At 42.7% G+C, this 21714-nt stretch overlaps 1 protein-coding gene across 2 annotated transcripts; it reads right to left on the bottom strand.

Moving 5' to 3' along the window:
* Positions 1-980: 980 nt before the first annotated feature.
* Positions 981-11775, bottom strand: LOC124407089 (homeobox protein abdominal-B-like). Of its 2 annotated transcripts, none has more exons than XM_046882914.1 (2): positions 10004-11775; positions 981-1798 (listed from the first exon to the last, which is right to left on the bottom strand). In XM_046882914.1, the coding sequence occupies exons 1-2, from the start codon at positions 11082-11084 to the stop codon at positions 1314-1316; spliced, it is 1566 nt and encodes a 521-aa protein (XP_046738870.1). In that variant the 5' UTR covers positions 11085-11775; the 3' UTR covers positions 981-1313. The 2 variants fall into 2 exon arrangements, with proteins under 2 accessions (XP_046738870.1, XP_046738878.1); XM_046882922.1 differs by having other exon boundaries at positions 981-1759.
* Between the last annotated feature and the right edge of the window lie 9939 nt (positions 11776-21714).

Raw genomic sequence — 21714 nt, 5'->3', positions numbered from 1 at the left:
CGTTGGCGATATATGTATACGTAAAATTTTCTTCTACAGATCGCGAGGCGTATTAAATTTATAGCAGTTGAAATCGTTTACAATTTCTTTTCTCATTGTTTTTTTTTTTTTTTTTTTTTTTTTTTTATCGCAATAAATATTGCGACGCGTTTATGTATATATAACATTACCGTTAGCATAATCATATTATCATTATTATTCGTACAATTGCCTATATCTATATATTTATATATATATATATATATACATATAATATATAATATATATGTATGTATATATATATATATATATATATGTATATAATTAGTACATTACCGTTAATATTATCGTTACAATATATAATCGTTATCGTTTTATACATATACATAGATACATATTTTTATTGCATGTATATATATGTATGTATGTATGTATGTATGTATGTATGTATGTATGTAATATCGCAATTTGTCAATTATCGTACGCGCACTTTGCACAAAAAACATCGACAGTCCTATAATTCACCGCTGTCTGAGTGTATACATGTGTATGTATATATGTATGTATATATACAGGTACATCTACGCACACGCATATTATATATATATACATATATACACATGTACATATGTATATGTATAGATATAAATTATCTACCGCAAAAGGTTTGCAAAAATCGTCAACGTTCACCGCGATTCTCAAAAACTGCATTAACGCGTATATTATATAGAGAAAACTGCCGATTGTATGTATATAAAGAGAGAGAGGGAAAAAAAAAACTGTAAAAGAAAGAAAAAAAGAAAATAAAATAAAAAAAAAAGAAAATCGGCAAATCGCGGATCGACAAGTAAAGTTAATAATAAACGGTTTATATAATTCTCTGGGGTTGATTCGGCGTTTTTTTTTTTTAAAGATTGGCGGGCGGGTAAGGTGAAAGAAGAAGACGACGCGTAACCCTGAGACTCCGTACGGAGCACACTTCACACCCCGAAATCTTGCGTAAACTTTGTGTAGAGCTTGAACTTTGAGAAGCTTCACGCGGCGAGTCCGTGGGACGTCTGATGAAGCAGATGCTGCTGGGCCGCGTGAGCCGCGTGTGCAAGCTGATGATTCCGCGAGTGTATCGCCGCTGCGGCAGCAGCGGTCGACGCCGAGTGGGCCCCGATCTGGGCCTGACCTACCCCGTGCAGTCCGTGTCCAGAGACGTGGGCCCCGCCGCCCCCTGGGACCAGGCCGTGGCCGTGGATTCCGACGCCCCCGTGGACCCCGGGCGCCGCGGCGGCGTGGCCGTGGGGGTGGTGGTGGTCGAATACAACCCCAGAGTAAGCCACGGGTCACTGATGATGCTTGGCGGGTCCGTTCGCGTGGTGCGCCTGCGCAACTACGTGGTGACCGGAAGGCGGATGGCCCCCGGGGTGGTGGTGGCTTCCGGCGGCTCCGTGGTGGTTCGCGTTGTTCGCGTTGCTGTTGTTGTTGTTGTTGTTTTGCTGCTGAGACTGCCGCTGGCTATTCTTCTTGTTCTTCATCCGTCTGTTCTGGAACCAGATCTTCACCTGCCGCTCGGATAAGTTCAAGTTCCGCGCGAGCTCCCATCGCTTTTGTTTCGACACGTAAGCGTTGAAGAGGAACTCCTTCTCCAGCTCCAGCGTCTGGTACTTGGAATACGGTTTGCGCTTCTTGCGCACCGTCACTTGGCCCGTCCATTCCAGGGGATTTCCACCGCCGCAACCGACTCCCATTCCTCCGACGCCGACGCTCACGCCGACGCCCGCCAGTGATGCTGCGGGAAACAACGAGGATGGGGAGGAACCCCACATCACTTAACACAATTAGTTTGCCTGATACAGAGGTTTTTGTTTCTCGGGAGGCAGGGGAGGGGAGGGGGGTTACGTTTACGTTTGCTAATTTATTCCAATCGTTCCTTGAGTTGATCATGTTTTTTTTTTTTTTGTTTTTTGAAACACATCTTCACCGACCAGGGTATAGACGACGCTATCCTCTATACATATGAACATTAGAATCTCGTTACAATGTATTAGAAAATTTGTGTACCTCTGTTTTTTTTTTTTTTTGCTTCTTGACCTTTTCTGAGAATCACGGACTGGGATGCTGGGTGAATGTTATAAAGCTGAGACACCTTTACGATTTTTGAGAAAGTAAAGATTTTCGAAAAAATCCATATTTTCGAGGCAAATTTTTTTTCATTACAATTTTAGCTAATCTCTTTCTGTTATTTCTGTTATCAATTTTTTTTTTTTTTTTTCTTACTTCATATCATAGTCTTGTTAAAAGAATTTCACCGACTTTCCATGTATATCTAACGATGCGCAGGTAATGAGGTGAGAGTGAGAAGTTATAAGTAAATGATTGCTCTCACGGCTGGAGGCATTCAAAGTAAAAGTAAAGTTATTGAACTTATTTATAGTTATTTATCGAGGAGATAATATAAATATAGCAGATACGTTTCATCTTGCATAAATTAGGCGATATTTGGAAAATACAGTTATTAATTAACGTAGTATCTTCGTGTATACAAATTGATGCTGACGAAATGATTGGCTAATATTATTTTCAAAAACATGAAATCGTCGCTCCAAAAAATAGAAAAAAAAAGAAAGCAAATAACTAAATCAATATCGTTTTATTTATTCTTATATTTTTTGACAAGATTATATTTGAGTGAAATATTTATTCACGAATCGAAAACAGTTGATATTGGAAAAATTTGTATTTACGAAAAATCCAATTTTCACAGGTTTTAAATACACGAAAAAATATGGGTGAATGTTAATCACTGCCCAGTCCGTCATTCTCACGGATTATTCAAATTCCGTAAGAAATAAAAATCTTTCTAGATATTTAATATGAAATTAACAGGTTTACCGTGATCGGTGAAATAGATGGAATATTTTTGGTAACGGTTCGCAGAACATCCATAATAGAAGAAATATACCAAAGAATAAGAAAAGAAAAAATATGCAGCTCAAAAAATACTATTTTTAATTGCGCAATATTGCCGCCAGGCGGAAAAAGACCAAATTGCATTTTTGTATAGAAAAACAAAACAAATTTAAAAAAAATAAATAAACAATTACATCTACGCAGGAAAAAAAAATCCGACACAAAGAATTCGTAAAGCGAAACGTAGATTTTTCAAACAATTTTTGATAAAAAAAATTCAATAGAAGCTCTCTCGATCTTTGGTTTCCGGTTTATCGAACACCTAATAGGTAAGGCAAAGATGATCTCTTGCGTAATTGATTTCCCACGGCACAGAATCATACGTACGTACATACATACAAGCATAATTCCACGTAATTAGAAAAATATTGAAAACAGTTAGGTAAGTCGGGATTGCATGCAACGGGATAATACGACGGCGAAATATGCGGAAAGAGTTACGTTGACGCAATTATTCGATTCGGCGTGGTTACTGTTCATGTGTGTCATGCAGACTTCGCCGTAGCCGCAATATTGAAGTTAAATAAAATTTTTATAATAAATTAACGACCGTACCGCGTGCCGTTAAGTCGACAACGATTATAATGTAAGTGTTTCTTTTTTTTTATCTCTCTCAGTTTCTTTTCTCCCTCGTTTGCACGCTACTTAATTAATTTCTTTTTTTTATTTTTTTTTTATTTTTTTATTTTATACATTTCAAATATTAGTATACGATTTTTTGATTCTCACCGATCTCTTGCCTCCCCCCCCCCCCCTTCCTCTCACCGGGACTCCATTTTTTTCTCTTTGTTTGTTTCTCATCGATTTTTCTCTTCATCTTTTTCGTCATATAATTCCTTAATCTGTCTCATTCTCTTCCTCATTCATCGATATGTATGTATCTGTTATTCGTTTATGTACCGCAGGACGATAATTAGCCATTTTAAATTTATAACCACCGCGCATTAAACATACGATACATACGCAATATACATATATACCTACGTACACACACACACACTGCAGTATAAGCGATTATTTATATAGTTAAATTAGCCGGTTGAGACCGTGTCCGAAAAAAAATTATATATTATTTATAAAAATTTATATTTATATTTATTTCCTAAATGAATGTAATATCGGCGCATACTTGATCGAATAGTTTGCATTACACACTCGCATCGGCGTAAGTCCCCCCCTCTCCTCTCCTCTCCTCTCCACTCATCTCATCTTCACGGCTACAGATGATCGCCGAGGAGATGCTGCGTCTGGATGGAAACGATATAATTGGACCACCGGCCTACTGAACGGCTCGGGAAAGGTATTCCGACCGTAATACGCCGAGACGGTTAGTAGATATAATATAATCGACGAGGCAGGAAGACGTATTTGGAAAGGCGGGGGTCTAGCTATTTCAATCATGTTAAAGAATATTATATTCCGCGTGATTTCGTCGACGATCGAAATTGTTTAGCTATTAGAACCGATCGAGCGAGTACCTATCTACCATAAACGGGAGAATCGCCGTCAGGTGTAGCGTGAACCGATTACCGAACGTGTATGTATAATATGTTTAGACCGTGGAACACATTTTTTCTTCCCTCTCTCTCTCTCTCTCTCTATATATATATATATATATATATATATATATATAAATGTTAATAAATAAGTAATATATCCTGCGTAGCGGTTTCTCATGGTTATTAGTGGATATTTAGCGTTAAGCAACGCTTTCGATGATATATTTTATGCTTATTACTTACGCACACACACACATGCTAGGACTGTACGTATATACGTGCCTCTATGATACTTGAATTTATGAAATCCGTTACAAGTTGTGAAACAGCGTGTCTGAGCTCTATAATAATTTTACAAAGTTGCCTTATTCGGTGTGTTTCAGGTCATAATTATATGCTCCTGGCTGCGCATATATTCTCTCATCACTTGCAATTAACGCGTAAATGATAAAGTTGTAATAATCTGTATCCGCGTAATAATTTTGCCAAATATTAATACTTATGACGATTTTGTTTATTTTTATTTTTCTTTCTAAGTAGAAAAACTGAAGTGACGCGATTAATCTAAGGATTGAAAATTCTGTCAAACTGCTTGAACATTCCTTCACAAAATTATTATATCGAATAGACCACGCATATCGTATCTTTTCTTGTTTATCGATATATCTGACAATCAGTGAAGCTCGGCAGAGATTATACTGATCTTGAGATAGTTACGTATGCAAATCCGGATGCCAATTAGCGTGAAAATTAAGCCCCTCTCTTTTTCTCCATATACTTATTCGACCTTCTCGTCAACTTTTGTTTTTCCCCCGTTTATTTTTTTATTTTTCATCTCGATACGAATACCTTCACGTGTAATTAATTAGACAAAGAATAAGAGAAACAACGATACAAAGAAGCAAAATACAAACCAGGTTATAGCTTGATATAGCCTGAAGCATATCCTACACGTAACGGTGGAATCGGTTGTAACGTGAAAATATTTTGGTATTCGTGCAATTCGTTTCAACGATTATTGCATGGGTCACGAAGTCCCGATAATTGTTGTCGAAAGTCTCGAGTGCGCGGATAAAGGAGAGAAAGAGAAAAAGAAAAAAGAAAATAAAAATACGAAAAACAGAGTGGAATGACGGGAGAAAAAATTTTCAAACTAAATAAAATAAAAACTTATTAATACAGAAATAACTTCTGACGTAAATCGATCGTTCTTGCTGTTGCTGTTGCTGTTGTTGCTGCTGGGTAAAAACCGAAATTTTACAGAGAGATCCTGAGGCTTCAATGCCTGAGTACACATGTAATAATATAGAAAACAATGAAACTGCTAAACTGAACGATGAGTCAAGTCGTTGTGTATAATGAATATTAATTATTCATCAGTTATAAATTGATATTCATGTAAGTGCATAACAATAGAACGAAAAAAAAAAGAATGAAAATCCATTGAGATAAATAAAAGATATAAATATCATACCTCGAGCGTTAGGAATATCAGATTATTTTTCATCTCATTTCTTTTCTTTTTATCTTAGTAAAGTGAATTCCACCAGGACTACGAAATATCCTTTACCATATAGACGTATCGACGAGTCGTGTAGAAATTGCCAAGAAAACTAAATCAAGATGAAACTGAGGAGAGCAAAAGGATGAAAAGGGTTGAAAGAAGGGGGATGAGAATAGAGAGTAGGATGAGAAGAGCGTTAGGGAAGGGGAGGTATTTGAGACGAGAACAAGTTCGCCACGTCGGGAGTTTACTTTTGGTTAGATATAGAAGAATAGAAGCTCGAGTGCTTCACTGGCATGATAGCCGAAAGATAAAGAGGGAAATATAGCTGCGCAGCACACTCGCAAAGAGAGAGAGAGAGAGAGAGATGGACATACCGCACAGATACGAACAAAAAATTAGATACGCAGGGTAGGCGAACAGAGCAGAGGAGGGGTTGGAGTCTCGCGTGTGACGAGGGAGTCAGCTTCGAGCTTTTCGGGTAAGTCGATATTGTCCGCATTGTTCAGACTGATTTACTGCAATCTGGTTGCTACCTACTTTCCATTGCCGGAATGGAAAACTTACGTAAAACCATGAAAATCCCCCCCTGCGAGAAGATTCGACCACCAGTTCTCTCTTTCCACGTATCTATCTAATACAAATTCTAATTTCTATACTCTTATTTCCGTCTTATTTTATTTACAACAATTTCTTTAACTATTCCAATCAATTCCTAAAAACTTGTATTACATATACCTGTGCGCAGACGAAAAACAACAACAACAAAAAAAAAAAAAAACAATTCACCGATCACTTCTGAATCGCGATGTTGAAAAAAAAAAAAAAAAAAAAAAAAATAGACAAATAAATAAAAACAAAAAATACAAACGTAAGAGTAAAAATTGTTTCTAAAAAAAAATGACGCTTACAAATATTGATAATTAGCAAATTTTTTTTTTTTCTCTCTTTGTTTTTTCCTCTTTCGCAGTCTATGAAGTAATTCTGTGGTGGTCGGAGCGGAGAAGGAATAGAAATAAGGACAGAAGATCCCGCGGAGTTGTTGCAAGCAGCCGCCGAGAAAAGCTGCGAGAGATAATACAGCTGCCATCTGTCGGCCGGCGTTTGTATCATTCCACGCGCATCCGCTACTTTGAAATGCGCGGCTGCCGCGGCGTTATGTGTTTCTTGTAATATGTTTGTCCCATATATCTTGGCGCAGAGTAAGAGAGAGATAGAGAGAGAGATTGTGAGAGAGAAAAAAGGAGAGTCGGCGCTCTTTGAATATATTGATAATAATAATGGTAATATCAATAATAACAAGTTACCGTTTAATTATATCGTATAGACTGGCTTATGGATGACGTAAACTCGAAAATTACACGCGAAGTGAGCCGTGCGAGTATAGTAGCCGTGCTCAGACTTCTTCGACTATTAGAAGGTGAATCGTCGTATCGGTTCTTCGATCGAGTCTTCGGTCTTCTTCCTTTATTATTATCATCTACGGATCACGAACGACGATTTGCGAGGTCTCTTGACTTTCGTCTTTGTAAAAGTAGACCAATGGGATATTGCAAAAAGAGATACAATATTCACTTTACTTGGAGTACAAAGTTCTACTTCTAATTATAACTGCAAATTGAATAAGAAGCGGACAAACATAAACGAAACAAAAACAAACAAAAAAAAAAATAATCAATTTTTTTTTCTACAAATACGTATGTAAAAATATTGGCAATCGTGAAATATGAATATAATATTCTTAGTCGAAGCGATAATCGAGGGAAAGTTTTCGGCTCTATACGTGTAATTTGGTTAATTATATACTAATATCACGGTGTCCGATATTTAGCAATGATATTTATTGTTTATAATATATAGGCACCTGAATCATTTATATCAACTTTTTTTTCGCCATATTTTACGATAAGTTTTTTTTTTTTTTTCTTCTTCTTCTCAACCTTCGCGGTTTTTCATTTTCACCTTTTTTATTTTCTTGTCTAGGTATCTCATTTTCGACAGATTAAGCAATCGATAGGATCGCTGCAGCCGCAGCCTCAGTTGTATCTCGTAAGCGTGAAACGGTGCTGGCTTATAGCCGAGGAAGAAGAGACCGGTTTCTAAAATTAATAAAGCTGCTTCTTCGTTTTTTCTCTCTCTCTCTCTCTCTCTTTCTCTCTCTTCACTAATGAATCATTTTCGAGTCACGCATATCTTATTCACGGTTCTTCAAATAGTATGAAAAAAATTAAATAAGAATTACAAATCTTTAACACGAACGTCTCGAGGCATATTCCGCGAAACTGGGATTGGAATATCTAAATACAGAGTCAAGACATCAGAGGGTATAAAAAAAAAAAAAAAATTGAAGAAAAAAAAACACACACAACATTGGTTAATTGACCTGTAAAACGTTATCATTTATTCTAACGCTTTAGCCGTATGAGCGACTAAATGATTTCATTGTTTCTTTTCAATTATGATTATAATTATTGTGTCCCCTTCCTCATTCAAGTTAATAGCTTTTCCACAGTTATCAGCGATTGAGTTTAATAAATAAATTAAGCAACCGACCAGTTGCCCTATTATATGAACAGTACACGGATCTTGATATCATCCGATCATAAAAATCTCATATATCATCATAAGATCCTTGCAGAGTGATAAAATAATCACTTCACGTGCCTCTCTGGGGCGAAAATAAGGCACGAGGACAAGAAACAAAAAGTAAACAACGGCAACGATGAAAAAAAAAAAAAAAAAACAGTGAAAAGAGAATAACAAATTAAAAAAAAAAAAACCAAAAACAAAAAACACCCACACCTGACCGACGGTAATTACTTTTTCGTAAAACAAAATGTTTCTTCTTTTTTTTTTTATGAATACAGTATAACAAAATTATCAAAACAGTGACACGTTATACGAGATAAACAAAAAAGAAAAAAAAAAAACTATTAAAAACGTGATATACACATGTATATATATATATATATATATATGCATACGTGTATGTATATCATCCGGGTAGAGAAGATAATCACGTCGTGAATTCATGCGGTAAGAAATTGATATTTAAAATGAATTTCTTGATCAGATCGCGGATGTAGAAGAAGAGAAACAGAGCCTTGAAAATTACCAGAGAGAAAAGGAGAGAGAGAGAGAGAGAGAAAGAGAGAGAGAGAGAGAGAGAGAGAGAGGAGGAAAGAAAAGGGATGTAGAAGAGAGTTAGAGATATTGACAAGAAAACTAAGGCGTACAAACGTAAACGCTGCGGGTCAGAAAAAAACTTCGAATTACGTACAACGCATATATATATATATATATATATATAACATATTACAATATAGTATAGGATATAGTGCAATATATATAAATAATATACGAAGAGAAGCTAACGGATAAGACAAAATATTGTTAAACGGTAAAAAGCAGAGGAACACCGACTCCGGGAGAGAGAAAGAGAGAATGAGAGAGAGAGAGAGAGGGTCGGCGTTTACGGAGTAAAGGAAGGCAGACGGACCAGCAGGTCGAGGAACGAGGCAGATCAGCTGATCGGAGGCGCGCGCCAGGGTTTACGAGTTACGGCCGCCAATAAACTCACCACGGGCCGTTGTTCGCTGCGACGTTTCACGGTTCGTAGGGGGACGAAATGGGGGTGGGGAGGGGAGGGGAGGGGAGAAGGGTGCGAGGGAAAACGCGTCCGAGCTCTCCTCACCTACATACGCACACACACACACACACACACACCTAGGCGTACCCTAGTCTCTCTGACACGAGCGTAAACGCGAAGAACGCATGAATGAACGAGTGTCTCTTATACGTATACTTTTACGTCGTGCGTCGATCCTCTAGTGTACGTAAACGCACGCACGGAGCAGACACACGTGAAACACGTGGAATATATATAAGTTTTACCGAAGAAGTATCTCGCGTTTTCCCCGCTTCCGCGTCGACGGTAACTCTTTCCGCATTTTATCAAATACTTGATACAATCAAGGAACGACGATAAAGACAAGAAGTAATTTGTGTGTAATTTGAGGGTGGTGAAGGGGTGGATTAAAAAATCGGCATCGATGCTTACCTGGAGGTGGATAAGGGCTGGAGGTAACCGGTTCCGGAGCCCCGTAGTTCCTGAGACTCCCGTATCCGTCGTGAGGAAAGGCCCCCTCGGCGGCGACCATGGCGGCTGCGGTCCTTCCTCGATCGTCCGCTGCCGAGGGTGTGAGGTAGGGTATACCGGCCTGCGAGTGGGGGTGGTGATGACCGGCGGTGTCGACGGGATGATGATGCCTGGCCGTTGAGTATGGGGCGTAGTTGCACCAGCTCGGGGAAAAGCTCTGGTGACAGGAAACGGCGGGGTCACCGGCCGAACCGGAAGTCGATCCGCCCCCGCCGGCGGAGGAAGTTGCAGCGGTGGCACCCCCCGAAGAGTTGTAGGACTTATAATCCGCGGGGGTTGGTCCGCCGGCGCCCCCCGAGGAGGCCGTGGCCGCCGCCGGTGACCAGAAGCTGAGGGCGGCGGCGGCCTTTCGGCTGTCCCTCGAGGAGCCCGTCGTCGAGGTTGGGTCGGCCGCCAGGTTGTAGTAGGTGGGGGGGTTGGCACCCCCGTAAGCCTGGTGGTGGTTCAGCGGGTCCGCTGCGGCCCCCGACGCCGCGTAATGGGCAGGGTCCTGGGGGTGGTGGGGGCTGTAGCTCCAGCCGCCCTGAGAGCCGCCGGTCGAGGAGTGCGAGTGCCTGATCACGCCGCCCGCCCCCGCGCCCGCCGCCCCTGAGGGCTCGACGCAGGGAACCTCGCCGTAGGTCGATCCGCCCCCGGGGGTGGCGGTCAGCCGCTTTGCAGGTATGTGGAGAGGACCAGCGGCGCTGTTGCTCGCTACCGAGGAGGCACTCGGTGAAGTCGAACTCGCGCTCGCTGTCGGCGGGGGCGGCACGGTGCCAGCCGATGCGGGAGCGCCCGGGGACGTCGGTGTCGTCGCCTGCTGGTGAGAGCCTGGCGTAGAGTTCTGCTGCTGCTGCTGCTGTTGCTGCTGCTGCTGCTGAATCGGCAGGAGAGAGGAGGTCGGCGGTACTGGCGGGGAGCTGTCCTCGTAGAGGCCGCTGTTCATGATGTTCCACCAGGTCGTCACCCCGGCGGAATTCCCCGCTCCGGCGGCTGCACCCATCGGCGTGACGGAGCCAGGGTGGCCCACGCCGGAACCGCACAAGGGTGCGGCGTGAACATTGTCGTACAGTGTCGCCGTCGAACAAGCCACGTGATCGGCGATGGTGCAGATGGTGACGGTTTATTGCCGGGGTTATAATGATCGTGGATGGATCAGGCAGCGGGTTTTAGGAGATTCGGATTTTTCACAACACCGGGTGTCGCGGAGCGGACCCGATTTGTGTGTTTAGTTTTGTTATTGTTATCGTTATTTTTTTGATATTTTTTTTGTTTATTGTTGTTGTTTTTTTTTTTTTTTTTGTTTTTGTTTACGCCAAACCGTTCACCAGGATGACGATGACGATGACGAAGATGAGGCGGCGAGGAGGTCGGCGTTCCCGTTCACGTTGCGGCACAGCATCGTCGTCGTCGTAGTTCGCGGTGTAAATAAAGGAGACAGTCGCGTGTTGACCGGATGCCGTGGGGTGGGGTGAAGGAGTGGTGGGGGGGATGGGTGGTTGGAGGAGGGGGAGCGGGGGGGGGGAGCAGAGACGACGCGACAGACAGGTGGAGGGTGGCGTTCGAGGGAGAGAAGAGCGGGAGACAGAGAGAGAGAGAGAGAGAGGAACGTGTAGAGCGAGAGCGAGAGAGTGGGGAGGGTGGGAAGGTCGACGACCAAAATAAAAAAAGAGAAGAACCGTGGAAGTGAGAGAAGTTGATAAGAGGATGCGGAAGGGTTATTGTTGTTTGTGTTTTTTTTTTTTTTTTAGGGGTTTAGTGGCGAGGGTGGAGGAAGGGGGGGGGGGATAATCAGACGTGCATCATCCAGCAGCGATCGACGACGAGTTGGTCCAGATTCGTTGTAAATATATACATATATATATATGTATAATATATTTGTAATTTCCAACGAAGCGGAGATTTTTAGATGAAACAGAAATAAGATACACACACGCGATTTAGTATATTGAACATTCGTGTGCAGGTGTTATTGTTGTTGTTATAAACAGTATATTTTATCGGCAACGACGAAGGGACTCGATCGTCACTGAACAGTTCTCTTTCTGTTTGTTTGTTCTTCTCCTCTTATCGTTTATCACGCACGGTTATATGCGAGAAATTTTACAGTCTGCACACATGTATGTATATAATACATATATACATATAGATACGTATATAATGTACACGTATACGCATAAACTAGTCAGTCATTTCACAGGATCAACGAGACACTTGGCGAAGAAAAAAAAAATTGCACCTGCTGTGTTGATGTCCTTCTGTGCAGAGAAGATGAGAAAAAAATACATATATGTATACACACATATATGTATATGTATATGTATATGTATATATATCACTTCGAGCTGTCCACGTATTTTTACCCTAACAAGTAGGTAGTCGACGATCCCTGGCGATAAGCCGAAGTCGTACAATCATCACCGTGTCGTATAATTTATGCAAAACTGTCACCCCGAACATCACAATCTTCTTCCCCCTCGGTTAAACGAGGAATTAGCAAAGTTATTTTGTGTGTATACAGTTGAATAGAAAGTGAGAGTGATAGCGAGGTAGAGAGAGAGAGAGAGAGATTAGAGTTGGTAAGATAACGAGATGAAAGTAAAAAAAAAAAAAGAATAAATGAAAAAAAATTTCTCAATCTTCGTCTCGTCGTATTTTATTAATTTTTCGTATATCTTTATTTACTTCGATTTACGTTAACGTTTTTTTTCGTATTTTCTATTTTCTCGCCTCGTTATTATATGTACCGTCAATTTTTATCAGTCAAAAATTGCAACAATCGCACTCAACCCCCGAGACACTGCCTACGGAAATTAAATATCCACACAACGTTGAGTAGTAAAGAGAGAGAGAGCGCGCGCGCACGCTTTTTCCTTTTATTTCTCTCCCTCTCTGTCTGTCTGTCTATTTATTTTTTATTTTATTTTATACTTTTATACAACAAGCGGAACACTGGGTGTCCAAAAGCTGGTCCCGAGTGTTCGGCCGAGTAGAAACGCTCCGTTAGCGATCAGACGGCTCTCAGGCGGTCGCCGTCCGTCCGTCTGGCTCCGACGAATACAGGCAGTAGCAGCAGCAAGTAGTAGTAAAAGAAGAGCTTTCTTTCTCCCCGAAGGGCTGAGCGGCAGCTCTTCGTCCCGTTTTCTCCCTCGCCTCGTATGTCGCGCGATAAATTCTCTCTCCCCCCCGAGTTCGTCGGAGGGTCAAAGAAGGAAGGGTCGGTCGCTTGAAGGCGCGCACGGTTCCAACCAACGTCAACACGAAAGGGAGCCCCTTTCTTCTCGCTTAGCCTCGCCGAGCCGTACTGAGCGCTCACTGAGCTCCGCCGGCGCGAACTCCCGAGGAACTCGATGAGCGCCTACCGCGCGATCTGTCGGCGCGCCCGTCAACCGCTCAATTCTGTCTCCGCTCCCCCCCCGCCCCCCCGATCCACCGACGTCTCGCGCTCTCTTTATCTATCCGTCTCTCTCACTCCCGCCCAAATTCACGGCTCGCGTCTCTTCTCGCGAGATACGCTACCGCGCGCTGCAAGGAAATCTCGATTCCCTATATATATATATATATATATGTATACTCGGACGGCGATCTGAACGATTCTTGGATGTCTGTTTTTTTTTTTTTTTTTTTTTTGTTAACCCTCGTTTTAGGAAAAAGCGCGATTCTCAACCCCTGGGTAACGATAGATCGTCAAGATCACCCCCCTCCCGCTACAATCAGTGGACAAATTAAACTTGACCGAGTGAGCGAACGTTGGGTGACGGTAGCTTGCGGCATAGCCTCGTGGGAGGGGGGGGAAGGGAGAAAAGCACCAGTGTGCTCAGTGTACCGCAACAATACGTCGTTACGTCACGGTTCTACTGCAGTCTAAATCTCGGTACTTTTATGGGCAGTAAAGTAAAACGGTCTGACAACAATGCCTCGGTGGTTGCTGTCGTTGCAGCTCGGACTATCCTTCGGCTTCGCACCGCCGGACTATACACTCGGCGTCACTACTTTGCACTGATGTGCAGGACCGATGATTCTTCGATATCGTTAGGATTGGATGATGGAAATTTTAATTGGGTAAATAACCGAGAATTTTGGGGCTTCAACTCGAGTAGATATCATCATCATTATTATAGTATTTTTATACCGAATAAAAAGATGCGTTTGGACAAGACGAAGAATCGATAGAAGTTAATGATTGTGGTGAATTTCTGTGGTGGTGATGAATCCGGGAATCATGAGTGAATTCATGAGCCACGGGTCGGAAAACGACTTCTGGAGGTACGCGGCGTTGTTTGTTGTACGCAGATCTGCGTTGGAGATCATGAATGGAGTTTATAGCGATCCGACTACCGCCAGGCAGGTGGTGGTAGGTTGTGTGTAGGTACTAGCGTCGCTCGTCTGCTACACAATTTAGTAGATATACGCTTTACTATGACACCTTTATATATCTCGTTACAATAAAATCTCCCCCACCTTGGCCTCTCGGCTTCCCTTCTCACCGAGGTATACAACCACAAGAGAAATCTCTGTAGATGTAGCGTATTTGCATGTGAATTCGTTAAAGAGACTGCAAGAAACTGGATAAAGTATGGATGCTGTGATTAATGATTCAAGTTACACTTCTTCGGTAAATAAAAAAAAAAAAATTTCACAACTTACTGGATGATGATAAATTCACTGAACTCACATTACTTTGAAGAAGTATTCCTTAAAGAGGAATACACCTGCCGTTAATCAGCTAATCCGTGCAATTCAATCGAACCTTTTCAAGAACCTGATTTATGTCAAAGCTAAAAATTTTCCGATGAGAAGAGATGCAGAGTAACCGATTACGCCTCCGCGATACCTTGAAGGTAGCAACGAAGCACCGGATATACTCGTGTTTAACGGAGTCTCAGCCAGACTTGGCCACCGGAAACTGGTACATTTCGTTTTCTACGGTTATTAGTATGCACGACGTGCAAATCGCCCTCGATCACCGGACTCCGTGAGAGTCAGTGCACGCGTAAGACGTCTCGACGATCATGGAGGCGGTGCGTGAGCCGGACGTCTTCGTCTGCCACCCGCTGGAACATCATCGCCCTGGTATCCGGTGGGCGCAGCCAAGCGGCCATTTTTTTTTACCATTGGTGTGAAATCGGTGGCCTTAGATTATCAGCCTGCAAGTATTCTTTTCGATTCCAAAGCCTTGGATCAAGAATTCAATTGATAGATTTAAAAGAGTTGAAATAGTTGAATAGCTTTTGTCAAATATTATGTAAATTATCGATCATACCAAGACGTGGGAAAAAATTATGTCTTTGAAGTTGTGACGAAACTTTTCCAACGTAAACACGTCGGTATAGGTAGATACCTGTTCTTTTATCCGTCCCTGATCTCGTGCCCTACCTCTCTTTGTATAATAGATACCAAGAAGTCTGGCCACTACGTCAATTAGGAATGCAGCTGAAGTGAGCAACTTTATCTTTGTATACCAGTCCCAACAAGCGTTGAAAAAACTCTACAACGCTACTGTAACCTCCGAAATTCTAGTCCTCGGATTGACCCATTATAGGATAAAATCAGTACTGAAGAACGCTCCGATCTCCCTTTAACGGATATGGATCAGAGAATAAAGGAAGTCTCGAAACTCCTCTTGCGCATAATCTCTTGATTTTTACGTACTAAGCAGTAAATGATGAGTTTTGCCAAGTGTCTCGTGCGTGGTAAAATGAAAACGATCTAAGGTAGTTCGGTAATGGATCGAGTCGCTTCGACGTTGTGATTGAGATTCACTCACCTGGCAATCCGGCCACTGGTGCGGGAGGAAACACGTGGGAGAGCCTGAAACATGAAGAGAGAAAAGTTTAGTGAATTGTGATTTGCCTGAGGTCACCAAGTGTCTTCGGTTAATGTGAGGGGGTAAAAATTGTTGGCGAAGAGAGCGATGCGCAGCCGAAACCATAGCTATGGTGAAATTGCAGGGGACAGTAAAAGGCTCGCAGCTCTCGATCGGATCGCTCAATTCATTTTCCTCGCGGATTGGCGCGTGCAATGGAACTCGGGCGAGTCCTCCTCCGTCGTTTCGACGTATCGCACCCAATAAGCTCGACACTCGGCTCGGCAGTGGTAATAAAAGGCTAAATTCGTCGGGAGCGGCTAAATGGTATCCAGGCTAAAGCAAAGGTAATCCACATCGGGAGAGGCTCAGGCACGTTTTCACGTAATATTCGAAATCACCAACCCTCGACAGGCATCGTGAACCCTCGACGACTAACGTCGGGGGGCGTTGACGAATCTATTCTATCTTTTCTCCTTGGTTTTTCCCCAGCCCGGAATAACTCGCGACTGTTTCAAAGGCGAGACACGTTCCTCGATTTCGATTATATAAACGACAGTTTAGAATTTAGATGAAAAAAAATAAAATCTCACCTGCGTAGCTCGTAAGAGTACGTGTTTTCCACGGTGCGGTACACTTTGAAGCCTTTTATTTGCCGCTTCTCGAGGGAAAAAATCAGCCTGAAACATAGAAACAAAGCAAAATATATATGTATACATTACGATCAAGAGAATTGGCCAAAGTGAGATGGAATGAAGCGCTTTGGTGCCCCGATATAACGTCGATAATAATGTTCGCGCTTTTGCGGGGTGGCGGTTTTATATACACGGTATCGAAGGAGGGAGGAAGCATTCCTTATACGGCAGTTTGTGTCGCACCAGGTATAAAGACCCATGGCTTGTCCGGCCCTTAATGGCTGACACCCCAAACCAGGTTACAGCATAAATCGCTACCCATACTTGGCAGAGCTGCGTAGCAATTCAAGGGGAATCTCTCACCCCGTAAACTGCGTCAGGAAAACAATATCCGAAGGTAAAAAAGGGGTGTTGAAAGAATTCAAAGAAAAAACAAAAGATCGGAAACTGTCTCGTCGTCAGCTGACTGAAAGATCATGGACATCCGCATCTCGCGCGAAGTGTCGATGGTGCTTCGAGGCATCACCTCGTGATCCCGAAGGGATGTCAGACAGAAGGGGGGCGAGTTTATGGGGACATAGCTCGGCCGGCTACCAAGAGGAAGAGGTTACTCATTCACGGCGTTGCAGTAGGAAGTTGGCACTGTGCAGACCGTGTGATAAATTTAAGACAAGTTGAAAAGGAGTAATAATAATCCCAGGCTCGATTTCCTCCCCAGCTCTGCGTCTGGCTACAGGTGGATTCTTACGATCAGCGTTATGGTTGTTATATTATAATTATCTCAGTTATACGTATTAGGCACAACGGCTGTGCACTGCAAGCTTGCAAACTTGGAGGGAGAGGGTGAAAAGGTGCCGGCTGCGGTCGCCGAGTGGTTAAAGCGATTTATTACTCCGAAATGGCACATAAACATCGCATATATTACACGTACGTATTCACATGTATGTATATATGTGTACGACATCATTGTTATTGCAGCCGCCTAAAGGCATCCGATGACAACTTACTCCTCGAGTCTCAGGTCTGAGTAGGTACATAACTGACGTCGAATCAGGGTTTGGAAGTGGAAGAAAAAAAATCTACACTAGCGTGGATTAACGGTTTCCATCCGATTCTCAGGCACCGTGAAATTGAAAAGCTTGGCAAGTGAGTACCTATAGGGTGGGCGGGCATGTATCTCTCTGCCTACTTAAATTTTTGCCCCGGATTTATCGATCGGTGGAAGCTCGCCACCCGTGTGATGCACCCCTTTGGCGAGCGGGGTTGAAAGGGGAAGGATAGGTGGAGAGGGGAGAAGAGCGGGCAGAGGAAAGTCGGAAGATTGCAAACTTTTTCGCAGGGAGCAGAGCAGAGATTGGATTCCGTAGCTTGACGGCAGCCGGACATGAGAAAGCTTTTCCCCACTCCGCGTGTAACCCCTTCCCGTTAAATTCGCCCTCGCACCGAGCTTTTTCCTCCACACAGCACAGGAAAAGAGACCGTCTATCCGTAAAGATATCCGCAGTCTATCTGGGACCGTCTTGTAGAACCCTGAGTTTTTTACTTGTTAGAAAAACAAACGCCCGAAAGTTGCAGCGTAAGCTTGCAGTGAGTGGATTGAAAGAGGTGGCGAAAAGTTTTTCACCCCCGACTGATGGTTTTTCTGACCCTGCCACCTTCTTTTTTACACAATTAAATGGATGAGATGTAGATGTATATATGGTCTGGGATCTTTTGAAGAGAGAAAACAGACAATGACACCTTCCTCTCCTTATTTAGGTGTCTAACGGTTGTATAAGCTGCACAACGGAGAGAGGGTGGATTTATTACCGATAAAATCAATCATTAGTTTATGACCCGGTTACAGGTACACCTACATACACCGATTCAACTATCTATACAACTTGTTTTCCGAACGGTCCCAGCTTCTGGTTATAAATATAGTTACGATAAAAAAGGCCCGTGGCTGCAACGCTGATATCCTACCGTATAGCCAAGATAAAAAGAATCTCTGGAGCAACGTTAATTATGTAGAACACGTTATATCGCGGAGAAAATAATGTAGAAATTTACTTATACCGTAAATTGTTATTATGTACTTGTTTTCAATTATAATGTAACGCGCAATAACGCGCAACGATAGATTATTAATTGACTTGATCGAGTGTGTAATTGATTTAGTTTCAATTCTCACGGCTCAGTAACTATTCGTGTTAATGTTGAACTAGGAATCTAGGCGATCTAAGGTGTTGGAAATACTTATTCTCAAGTGACGGTAAGTAGTTGAATCGCACGGTTTTGCTACTTAGTCTCTGCTCATACTTACTGGATTTTTATTTTCACATTGCAGTATTTTGACTGTCAAAAACTGGCTCGAAGTGCATTTCTGTGCAATATAATTATACAAAAAAATGAATATATTTTTTTTTGTTCTCTTATCCACCGCCAAAATTTCTATAAAATATAGAATGGATGTATTTTTTCTTCACGAGCTAGTGTGTATATATATACGTTTAAACACACTACAACTGGATAACAAAGCCTGATTAAAACTGGGTACCTAAATCTGCATTGATTAAAAATTCCAACCCTTCTCAGCTGCAGGAGGGGTTCGTTCCCAAAACTCGTCAGTGCTGGAATTAAAATGTATCTGAGAAAACTACCTTCTACAAAGAGGAAAGTTTAGCGCAAGCCGTACATTATATGCGGGGGAAAAATGCATTGAGAGTCTGAGCGAGACGAGAATAGCGTGTTCGAGAAGAGAGAGAAGAGGGAGAGAGAGAGAGAGAGAGAGAGAGGGGCGTCGGACAGTCCTCTAAACGCGACGCGTGCCGTCTTTAGCGGACGTCGGGACGCCTCTCTCCGTCTCTCGCTCCCAGATCGGGACTCGCTATCTCCGTCCCCCACTCTCGTTCTCTCTCTCGCTCCATCGCCCGGCGCACTCTCTCTCTCGCTCCAACCAAAACCGGAAAGTAATGGCCGATGGACCAATGAGGGCGGGCTTATCCGGCGACGAACGCGGTGCTCGAATCCACCGTCCAATATGGCAGAGCCGCGCAGACCAGAAGCGCCGAGAGTTTCGAAGCCGCGCATTGCGCACGGAATGAATTCCTTCCGCTCGATCCAGTCGGATAATTGGGCGCCAATTTTCCCCAGATTTCCACACGGGGAAAACAAACCAGGAAATTGGGTGTCGAGGAAAAAGAATATAAGATGTGATCGAAATTGACAAGCTGTGAAAATTTTGTCTCTTCAATTGCAAAGGCATTCAGTTTTTTAAATGAGGATACAGAAGGAAAATTGATATGCAGTCTTGTATTCACTTGTACGTTGATTCTTCGACACTTTTGCCTGTGTTTTTTTGATCCTCTGCACAGACAGTCGATAAAGAATGCTGGAAATCAATTCTGAGACATAAAGTTTTTGAGTTCGCAAAATGGTTATGAGAATGAAAAAAACAAACAAATCAGGCTAAATAGTTTTGATTTTTCTCAAAATTTTCAACGATTTTGTAAAACAAGAAAATCGAGGTTTGGGTAGGTATGCAATATTGGCGCATTTTTTGAAAAGGATCAATAATTTGATGAATACGGACAAAAACAAAGATATCTCGAGCTGTTTTCTCATATATTGAGCCTAGATTTTTTTCACTGTATCTGATGAGTTGTAAGTTCCGATTAGTCAATAAAGACGACGCCAAATCCCATTTGATTAAAAAAAAGCAGCTATCAAAAATTGGTTTTTGGTGTTTCTCGATTAAACTGTGCGATCTTTTTGGGGTGGATAATTTCCGGCATAAAGTAGAGAGCGCAGCGCACAGTAAGGGGTGATAAGTTGGCCGTAGGGGTAGGTACTCGAGCAATTACAAGAGAGGAAGCGCGAGACGAAGAGGTGATAACGAATTTTGGGTCGACGGACCCTGCATTATGAAACACGGAGGATGATCTAATAAACGGAACGGTGATACGGGGGTGGGATTCACAGCACGTGTTGATGTAGCGTCAGCTGTGCCGCATATGACAACCCTTAGCACCGCGGTGGTAAAGCGACGTGAGATACTCGAAGATTTGGGTTCGCTGTGCCGGCGACGAAAGGGTTGAAAAGCGGGAGAAATCGAGGTAGAGAGAAAGCGAGAAAGAGAGAGATTTGAAAATGGAAAGGGGTTGTCCACGGGCGGTCTCCATGGCGCCACCCAGTCCAACGTCCACTCCTTTCTCTTCCCGCTGCATTCACGCGTTTAATAAATGAAATATACGAGACGGGGGCGAGAAATATCAAACTGGAATTATTTAATTAAGCAGACGACCAGCATCAGCAGAGCTCAAAGTATTTCGGTATGAATTTGTTCGCGGGTTAATGTTTCACGTGTTAAACAAAGGAATGCGTGACCCCGGTGTTTCCAAAATTTATTTGTGCAAATTATTTGTACAGGAAGCAAAAACGGAGCGGAAGAAAAAAATCCCTCTAAAGATTTAAAATTTTTGAAAATACCCCTCAATGTACAAACTACGATTGCAAAAATTACTCAATTCCTGCAAGTATTTTCTTCTCAAATTACACGCTAATATTCCCGCAGAGGCTACAGCTGGCAGAAAAAAAAGAAGAAGAAGAAGAGGTGGAGGAGGATGGCGCATATACGCGAGTAAGTATTGAGTCAAGGATGCGAGGAACGCGCTCTCGTCCTCCAGGGGTTGCGTTTCCATGGGAACCGTCGTCATTGGGCAAAGCCTCGGCTAGCTTCGCTTCCCCCTCGACCTCGCGCAACCCTCTGCCTAGATTCTGCCATCATTGCACGCATCCCTTAGGCCCGACAGACTTAGCGTGTCTGTGTGCCTGGCATACGTCAAACTCTGGCTCACCTATGTGCATCACCTATATGTGTGTATCACGTGCACACGTTTCAGGGTAGGATCAGTAAACACAAGGTATATCGATGTTTGCGTGCACCGAAGTGAAGTGTGGGCGGTCGATCATCGCCGTTTTTCTCAGTCGAGGAATTTCGGACTCGAAACGCGCCTACTCGACACCCCTTCGTCATTGCACTTACATGGGGGTGTCACACGTAAATCGCTCCGCTAAAAACACCCTGGATATCGGAAGGAATGCGATACATTTTTAGCGATTCAATTTTCTACGATTTCGCGATGCAACTGATCGAGCTACTTTCATAGAATCATAGTTAAGTAGGTATACCAAGTAATCCAGAGAATGTA

This window comes from Diprion similis, chromosome 1 (genome assembly GCF_021155765.1).
Source record: "Diprion similis isolate iyDipSimi1 chromosome 1, iyDipSimi1.1, whole genome shotgun sequence".
NCBI classification, from domain to species: Eukaryota; Metazoa; Arthropoda; class Insecta; order Hymenoptera; family Diprionidae; genus Diprion; species Diprion similis.
Note: the sequence above shows the minus strand (reverse complement) of the source record. Positions and strands in the feature narration are given on the sequence as shown.

Coding starts and splice junctions, on each gene's coding strand:
- LOC124407089 (XM_046882914.1), bottom strand. CDS start 11,084: ATGGGTGCAGCCGCCGGAGCGGGGAATTCCGCCGGGGTGACGACCTGG. Junction 1,799..10,003: donor CAGCCCTTATCCACCTCCAG/GTAAGCATCGAT, acceptor AATTGTGTTAAG/TGATGTGGGGTTCCTCCCCA.